At 48.4% G+C, this 9,257-nt stretch overlaps 1 protein-coding gene across 1 annotated transcript; it reads right to left on the reverse strand.

The window, feature by feature from the left end:
- Positions 1-447: 447 nt before the first annotated feature.
- Positions 448-6,629, reverse strand: nrip1b (nuclear receptor interacting protein 1b). Its single transcript, XM_084320267.1, has one exon. It carries the CDS (start codon positions 6,541-6,543, stop codon positions 2,881-2,883), a length of 3,663 nt encoding a protein of 1,220 aa, XP_084176393.1. The 5' UTR covers positions 6,544-6,629; the 3' UTR covers positions 448-2,880.
- Positions 6,630-9,257: the final 2,628 nt, after the last annotated feature.

Raw genomic sequence — 9,257 nt, forward strand, 5'->3', positions numbered from 1 at the left:
TGGCCACCAGTGATGTCATTGGGGGACACTGAATCCTGCAGCACCATGAAATGATAGCAATACCTATAGTCTTACAGGGATTAGCTTTCATTGAGCTGTAATCAACACAAGGATTCATTGTACCCGAAATCTTCACTGGTGGCCATATTGCAAACTCATTTACTCTCAATAACAAGTCAAACTAATGTGTGCAAAACTGTTTGGAGTTTTTGGATGTTTGTGAGTTTATGTGCAAAATCAGCATTGTCTTTTGGTGAAGTGGCCCTTTAATCATAGGTAGGTTCTTGTTCATAGATCTTCTCAACATTTGGTTCCCACCGTAATAAAAAATACAGGCCTCTTTTGCTTGATCATTTAACATACTTAAAAACATTCATTTGGGAGTAAAAGTGAAAACTTGAATGAAAGGCAGTGTGGAGAGAAAAAAGGAAACACATTCATACTAGGTCATGCATTTTAGTACTTTATTATTCAGATATCAGTGCAAATGAACACCAAAATAAAAAATGAAAACATAAATGAAATAATGTTTCAGGTCTTCACATGGAAAAATGAAACATCTTTCTTTTCTTTTTTTTTAATAATTATTATCTTTTTTTATTATTTGTTGCTACAAATGTTATTTCTCAGATGCACAATGCGGGTCTATGATTGTACGTCATACCTCCACTATAGCCCAAGCTCATCCGCAGAGCTTTTTTGTTAACCAGTAACAGAAACAAATCAAAACAAAAAAGAAAAGAAAAGAAAAGAAAAAAGAAAATCACAAAAATATTCAATGCACATTTATTTTTCACACATTTATTTTTTTATCAACTTTCTCGACAGTCTTGTGGTTATTTAGGGACTGTTCCAATGTTCCAAACGAACCTCTCTCTCTCTCTCTCTCCCCCCCTCTCCGTGATAAAAAAAGAGACCTATTTTAAGACTTGACATTTTCCCCCATCACCAGTAGGGCTACAAACAGGTACTTCCCATGCTTCTGCATGCAACAGGCAGCAGTGAGGAGTCACAGTATTACACAACACAGCGCAGGATAAGATTTACCACATAGAGACACATGCAAAGAACAAACCAACCGAAAAAAGAAACAAAGTGGGCATAGCATCCTCTGCCATTGTATGTACACTATTACGCATATAATTCATATTTACATTATCAGGGCATTAAAAACTAGGGTAATATCTTTTTCTTCAACGATACAAAATAGTCATCTTTCATAATGAAAGTACTATTTACACAAATATATTTAACCATTGTGAAAATGTATTAATAATAGAAGGAACATACTTTGTAGGTATATGTTATTAAAAAGATCACAAGACTATGGATAACGCAGTGTGTGTGTGGGAACAAAAAACTGAAGTGATACTGAAAAGAAAAAAAAGAAAAGTACTACAGTACAATAAAAAATAAGGAGCTAGATACCATATCATCTCTCAAGACAGCAAAATGTCTCTGATTATTAGGGGGCAGGAGGTACACATCATATCCAGCTGTTAAAAAAAAATAAAAAATTACCTGTGGGTTTCTCTTTATTTTCATGCAATTCTTTTTGACATTTTATGAGCTAAGAATCCGCCACAAAAGTAAAACGTGTCCATAAAGCACGAGAATCAAGAAATGTAAAAAAATAAAATCACAAACTGTCAAATTCGCAACGGATAACAATACTGAATTTTCTTTTCTTCATTACATGCCAATAACTTAATTCTTTAAAAAAAGGACACCAAAAAAGACTAAAAATTGATAGTGCAAACTCTGGGTACAATAATCATTAGGACTGTTTTCATTTCAGAATAGGAGGCATGCCATTCACTCAACAACTTACTCAAAAGGTCTATGTATGAGGGGGGAAATGATGCTGGTCTGCCAAGAATGGAAGTACAACGGTTACTTTACAGCTATCTTCTAACTGACGCTCCAGAAACAGTCTAAAAACCCTACGCTCCACAGAAGCCCTATTGACCTCGGCTCCAGCTGCTCTGAAGTAGCACGACCTGATAAGCCAACATTACCCTGAATTTGCACCGTCTAATTTTAGCCTAACAAGTTCATTTAAAAAATACAATTGATTGTGACCATTCAAAAAACCCCGTTTGTCAGTTCAACCGTACCAGGATTCCTGAGGAGATGGTACAGAAGCATTCGTCACTGTGGACTCTTACCTAAACCTATTGCATTGTGTGTATTTGTACTCAAGGTCTTTCCCTGAATATCTCTACCTTGTTTGTATGATGTAATGGGACTGCTGTGCTTGCCCTAGAATGCCTTTATTTAGAATCTGATCTAAAATTGATGGGTCTCCGTCTATCTGAATGTCTTTCTTTTTTATTTATTTATTTTTTAAATGGGGAAATAAATAAATGTGCACTGAACTGAGCGCTAACATTTTTGGTGTCATAAATAATAAATGTCGCTTGAAATGTTCTTTTTGAATGTTTTATGTTTGGCAACCAAGAGGACACAGAATAGAGAGATACATAGGAGTAAAAACCAGTTAAATTGGGAGGACTTTTAATTTTTGTAATGAATGAAATACATACTGCATGGCTATTACCAGAAGGGTTAAGATAAATTAGACGATTTTGGTGCAATCAATTCTTCTGAGATGGAGCTCTTCTGTACCATTCCATAACCCCCACCGTTTAAAATCCAGAAAGTAATCTAATAATATGCCTTTAAACTCCATTTCTCTGATGTAGACATCTGCTTAATTTTTTCTCTTTTCTTTTTTTTCATTCTTAGTTATTTCTTCTCATCAAACTGCAAATGAATTTGGCATGTCAGTAAAAAAAAGAAAAAAAAGAAAAAGATAAATGTTCTCCACTTTGTCTTTTTTTGTAAGTTAATTAACAAAAGTCTGCGATAAAACGTCTTCTAGTCAGATGATTGGCTCAGCCGCTGGCTCTTGTGGCTGTGCTTGTCGTTGTGGGGAGGCGAGTGGGAGGAGCTCAGTCTGTGTTCATAGGCAGCATGCGCGTCACTGTTGGGCTCCTCCTTCACCCGCACCGCAGACTGGGTGCCCTCCGCCTGATCCCTCACCTCTCTCCTGAGCTGAGTGCTGCCCTTCTGCAGCATGTAGTACAGGATGGGGTTGGAGCGCGTCAACCGCGGAGAGTCTGGGTTGGAGTCGCAGGCGGCGTCCTCCTCTTCGTCTTGCCCCCCCGCCCACCGTACTGGGCTCTCGGGCTCTCGTTTGATCAGGGTGGGGGGGTCCCGTTTCTGGGAGATTGGCCAAGGGGCTGGCTGGTGCCCCCAAGGAGAGCGGAGGGCGCTGTCACCTGGCGGGGGAGTGGGCAGGGGTCTGAGGGGGTGGCTGGGGAGCCCTGAGGTGAGGGAGCCGTGTGGGTGCCAGGGCATGTGGAGGAAGTTGTGATTGTGGGTTGGCTGATTGAGAATGCTGCCATTGGCCTTGCCGGTGGCTTGCAGGACAGAGGGGCTGGTCGCACCCCCGGGCTGCTGGGACAGCTCCTTCAGGCAGTTGTCAGAAAGAAGCAGCTGTTTAAGGACATTGAAGCCCCTGCTCTCTCTGGGGAGGGGTTCACTCGGGGGGCTCCTGGCTGGAGCCTCCTCCTCCTTCAGGCTCCTCAACAGGTCAGGCTCTTCCTGAGGAGCGGAGGGCAGGCTGTTGCTGCCTCCACCATCCACAGCCCTGGGGGGGATGCCATTGTTCAGACAGTCGGCCAGATCGGAGCAGAGTGGGCGTCTCTTCTTGGGGCTGGGCCCCTGGTACTCCTTCTGCTCTTCCTTCACCAGCCTGGGCTGTGACTCTGCAATATGCACAGCAGCACTAGTGTAGTAGGTAGCAGTCTGTTGTTTTAGGAGCTGGCTGAGGAGGCCATATTTAGCTATGACCTCCGCGGGCCGGGGCTCTGTTTTTAAGTCCTGCTGAGGTCCAGAGGAGAGGGGGCTGTTCCTGTCCTGGCCTCCTCGTCTTTTTCTGCTGCTCAAATCCTCTGACGGGGCAGAGGACGGCACCACCTCATCCACAAGCTCCGTTTTGACCTTTATATCCACCGAGGGCCCATTGAAGCCGTCACAGATGACAGAAGCGCCAGAGGTCTTTTCAAAGCAACCCCCCGCCGCCACCTCCACACTCCTCCTCCCACTGGGTCTGTCTCTACGGCCGACGGTAGCGGCGGCCGAGCCCGTGCCTAGCAAGAGCTGCAGTACCGTGCGCCTCTCCAGAAGGTTCTCGATCTGGGAGGAGGGGGGCGAGGCCTCCCTCCTCCGGCTGAAAGGTGTGCCACTGCCAGAGGGCCCGTCGGAGAGCGGAGTGGTGGTGTTCCTACTGATGGGAGCGTTGAGCCTCTCCAGAAGGGCTAGAGGTCTGCTGCTGGCGTCCAGCTCTTGGCTCAGGCCTCTGCTGGGAGTGTTGGGTGGGGAGGGCGAGGCCGTGCCACACTGGGCCAGGTTTTGTAACAGTTTACTGGCGCTGAAGGCAGGCTCAGAAGCCTTCTCAGCAGGAAAAGCTTTAGACTTACATAAATCCAGCGGGCTGGACTGGACATGGGGGGAGGGATAGGAGTAGGGGGACAGTGAACCGCCGGGGTCTTGACTAAGGGAGTAGTGGGGCAGGGTTGGGGGTCCAGGTTTGTCCACAGGGCTCTTTGTCCTGGCTTCCTCCCAGGGTGGCAGTCCTTTCATTTGGCCCTGAGACATGCTGCTCAGGGTTACATTAAGTGGTGAATCTGGATTAACTACAGTTTTGTTTACTGTGTCATTATTTTTGCGCTCTAGTAGGAGCTGCATGAGAGTGACCTTAGGATGGGATTTAAGGTCTGGGTTCATTTCCAGCTCTTTGCCCTTTGAGGCCTTTGGCCCGGGAGGTTCTGGTTTCCATTTGTTTATCAATGACTCAGTCAGTTTGTCCAAGGAGGAGGTAGAGAAGGAGGAGGAGGAGGAGGAAGAGGAAAAAGCAGCAGAGGCAGTGGAGAAAACGGGAGAAGCGGAGGAAAACGCTTTGGAGGAGGAGTGAGCAGAAGGAGGAGGAGGGGAGAAAGCAGCTGAAGTGGAGGAAAACAGGGCGGAAGAGGAGAACGCAACAGAGGAGGTGTTTTTGGGCCCAATGTCTAGGGCGTTGGCCCGGCTCCTCATGGAGAGGTCAATGGGAGAGCAGCTCGAGTAAGAGCTCTCCGCATCACTGCTGTCCTTGGCTAGGCTCCTGTCCTGTGTGGAGCACTCACTGTCCGAGGTGACAGAGGAGCCGCCACTGGGAGGCAGGATGCCACAGTCGTCCTCCAGGTGTCCGTTCTTGGTCAGCTGCTTCTGGCTGTTGTGGTTGTTGAGGAGCAACAAGAGCAAGCTGCTGCAGGTCTGGGGAGGTCGGGCCGGACGCGAGTCGAAGCCTCGCTTCTCTCTCGGTGGCTGTTGGGTGTGACTGGGGACTTGTGGAGGGGGACGTGGGACTTGTGGAGGGGGACGTGGAGGTGGAGGGGCAGGGGGGGTGTGGTGGGGGGAGCTCTGGAGCATGGAAGGGCTCCGTTGGCTGGAAAGGGCATGTCGGGGTAGTGTTGTTGTAACTGCGGTTGTAGTCATTGTCCCATTTTGGGCAGTTAAGGAGCTTATTGTGTCTGGGGCTCCGGGCAGAGCCTCTCCCACACTAGGTGGCCTTTTGTCCTGGCCCTGCTGCTGGGTTGCCATGGCAGCCAGTCGTTCACTGGCAGAGCGGCCCGAGAGCTGAGCTTTGAGCGCATGCTCCCGAGAGTACTGCTGCAGGTGGGCCTCGCTGGAGAGCAGCAGGGCCAGCTGACTGCAAGCCACACTGGGCTTGGGCGAGGGCACCGGACTGGAACGAATCTTAACCAGGTTCGCCACGGCCTTCAGACGCTCCGCACAGGACACGGACTCCGCCGTCGCGGGAGCGGAGGGAGGCGTGGCACTGTGTGCCGAACGGGGGGACTCCGAGGGTCTGTCCTGGCCGTGGCCCCGGCGACTGTAAGGCGTGTTGCTGTGATTCTGCAGCTTGCTCTTCCTCATGAGACCCTTCAGACGGCTAGAGGCGGTGCCGTACACAGGATGGGGCTCTTTCTCTGCGGCCTTGGACGGAGGGGAGCACTCGCTGGGCGGCTTGTTGGACTGCTGCGACATGGCGACGCTCTGCAGTCGGGAGCTGAAAGACTGGAGCAAGGAGGCCAGCAGGGTGCTCTCCCCGGCGTGAGGAGAGCCCTCCGGGGCGCCGTTCTGAAGGCCTCCCTCTTGGCCGTTCAGCTCCACCGGGGGCGAGCTCAGTCTCTGGTGGTTCCCCGGCTCGTTCCAGGCGCCCGACCGCAGGAGGTGGGCCTTCTTCAGGTGCTGCGAGGTGCCGCCCAGTGAGGGCCCGTTGGTGCCGTCCTTAGGGGCGGTGGGGCCGTGACTGGGCAGTTGGAAGGGCCGACCCGCCTTGTTCGCCTGCTCCTGGTTGCTGTGAGCGGCCTCCGACCTCCGGCTCGCCGTGGCCCCAGGCCCGGCCACCACGGGATGCATCAGTAAACCTTCCAGATAAGTTAGAACAGCGGAATCCTTGTGTGTCTCAGGGCCAGGCTCCTCTCCATGAGTCATGTTCAATACTAGGATTCCCCTCGTATGGTTCAGCACCACTACTGGGAAACAAATGTCCACTGGGTCATCCGGTCTATCTGGTTTGACAGTGGCACGTACTTCCAAAAAAAAACAAGGAAATGAAAGAAAAAGCGAGTCAGTGGAGGGGTTGGGAGGATCCACTGACTGGATGTGATCCTTCTCGTGGGGTGAGGAGAGTCAGCAGAGCAGTTCGACTGTGGGCATGGTTGGAGGCATCCTGGGGCGGGCGGCGGCTCTCCCTGGCATTCCTGTGTGCCTACGAACACCGGATGATCCCCCCAGAAGAAGGCCTCGGCTCCAGGCTTATACCAGCGGCGAGTGAGGAGTCAGCAGGATTTCACCACAGAGATGTTGACACATTCCATGGCTGTGGATGTCTGGGATGTCTGTCCCTTAGGCTGTACCCTAGAGGGGTGGGGGGGTGGTGGAGTGGGGGGTCCTCCACCTGGTGGTCCGCCTTCCCGATCTCAGATGGGGGACCTATGGGAGATAAAAGAGGAGAAGTGGCGTGAGAAACAGGGATTTGTGAATCACACTACTACATCACATTCATTTCAACTTCAACACCTCCATGTCCACCATCTCGGTTACTTAGTAACATTTCAGACTGACTGCACAATGGCGGCTCAGTCTCCACCACCAAACAGACCACAGATGTAGATTAGGCCCCGATTGGATCCTGAATTGAAAATTCAAGCCCACCACTACCTCGAAAACATTCAGGGTCTTGAGCCGTAAGCCCCGTTGCGATGTCTCTGTGTGTGTCTTTCAGAAGTGAAGGGGCCTGTGAGTGCGCTGAATAATTTCTTATGCAGCTTGTCATTTCAGTGGATTACACCCCCGCCCCCCCCCCCTCTCACTGCTTATGCACTTGAACAGCATCTCACACAACCCTGACTCTGTTCTCACAGCAGCTGCCACCCACCCACACATATACACACCCACATGCACATATATACACAACCACATACATACATACAGACACATACATATTATACATACACCCACACACACGCATACATATACACACCCACACACACACCCACACATTTACACAACCACACACGCATACATACACATACACGTCACACACTAGGGATGGGCGATTCTTGCTAAAATGTGAATCACGATTTTTCTCTCCAAGAATTGAGATCACGATTCTCTCACGATTCTTATTTTTTCAATAAAATCATTTAAAAGGTAAAGTAAAAAGTAAAAATTTTTTAAATTAAACGTTTTTTCTTTTTTTAATAAAATAAAAATCTAACACATACATATATATACACACACAGACATACATACATACATACATACATACATACATACATACATACATACATACATACACACACCCACACATACACACTAGGGATGGGTACCGAATTCGGTACTTTTGAGGTACCGAACCGAAACACGTCGGTACTACCGAGTATCGAATCAAGTGAGAAACAAAAATAATAAAAAAAAAAAAAAAAAACGTTTTTTTATTATTATTATTTTTTTTACTTTTTTGTTTACTTTTTTTTTTTCATGTCAACGTTCACACGCACAATATATGCTTACCTAGGATTTGACTTGATTCAACAACAAAGCAGTCGGAGCAATGACAAGCCGAAAACTGTCGAAATTGTAGTTATTTGAAGTTTGGATTTTTTTTTTACGACTGAGGTAGGTAAATACAATTTCTTGAGACTAAAGTACCGAAAAAAGGTACCGTTGGGTACCGGTATCGATTCACAGGTACCGGTACCGGTATCGGTTCAAATGTGAAAGGTACCCATCCCTAATACCCACACTTACATATAAGCCCACATGCCTGCATGGACGCATGTACTCACACAGGCATGAATGAATGAATGAAAACTGTATTTAATAGATTGCAGAATGGGTACAATACAGTACGGCTCAATACACACAATTGTTAAGGGGATGCAGACCAGAGAAAGACGTTTGTCTTGTTTACATCAGGGTCCCCCATTTTCAATTCATACTACTGTTTCACATTCATAGTTTCACATGCTTACACACACATTAACACTCACAGGCGCCTGCACAAAAAACTAAAAATACACTAACTATAAACCCACATGGGCATTGTTGTGGCCGCTCCTACCAGAGTGCTGGCCTTAACACCTGGCCAGTTAAATCCCTCACCTTGGCTGATCTGAACCTGAGTGGCTTTGAAACGAGAGGCAAAACTCTGAGCTGAGCTTGAATTGATGTGATGCAAGACTTTATTTACAGGTAACTGTACAAAAACAGCACAGGACCTCAGCAATGCATCTCGCTAATAGACGAGACAAGCTTGCTAGAGTCTTGGTCAGACTATCAAGTATTTGTGTGTGTGTGTGTTGGGGGGGGGGTATCAGGTGCACACGTCACACCATGGCACTGTCAGGAGGGCAGGCCACTGACACAGGGGTGAGAGCTGTGCCAGTTGCCATGACAGTGTGAGCAGCTCTGCCCCCGGAAGCCCTCTGCTCTGAACCCTGTCAGTGGGGTCTCCGTGGATACAGGACATCTCCCGACAGTCCCGGCCCTCATCCCCGTAAAGGTTAATTAATACAGAGTTTCCACCTCGCCTCAGCTGCCGTCCATGTCCCCTTCCTGAAGCTGTCCTCACCTCTGGTGTCCGCTGAGTGGACTAACATAGCGGGTCAGATGAAAGGACATCAGCCCTCAGTGACGACAAA

This window comes from Notolepis coatsorum (assembly GCF_963971535.1).
Source record: "Notolepis coatsorum genome assembly, chromosome: 8".
Lineage (NCBI taxonomy): Eukaryota > Metazoa > Chordata > Actinopteri > Aulopiformes > Paralepididae > Notolepis > Notolepis coatsorum.

Excerpts from the sequence above, each read along its gene's own strand:
- nrip1b (XM_084320267.1), bottom strand. The coding sequence starts at position 6,543 with ATGACTCATGGAGAGGAGCCTGGCCCTGAGACACACAAGGATTCCGCT.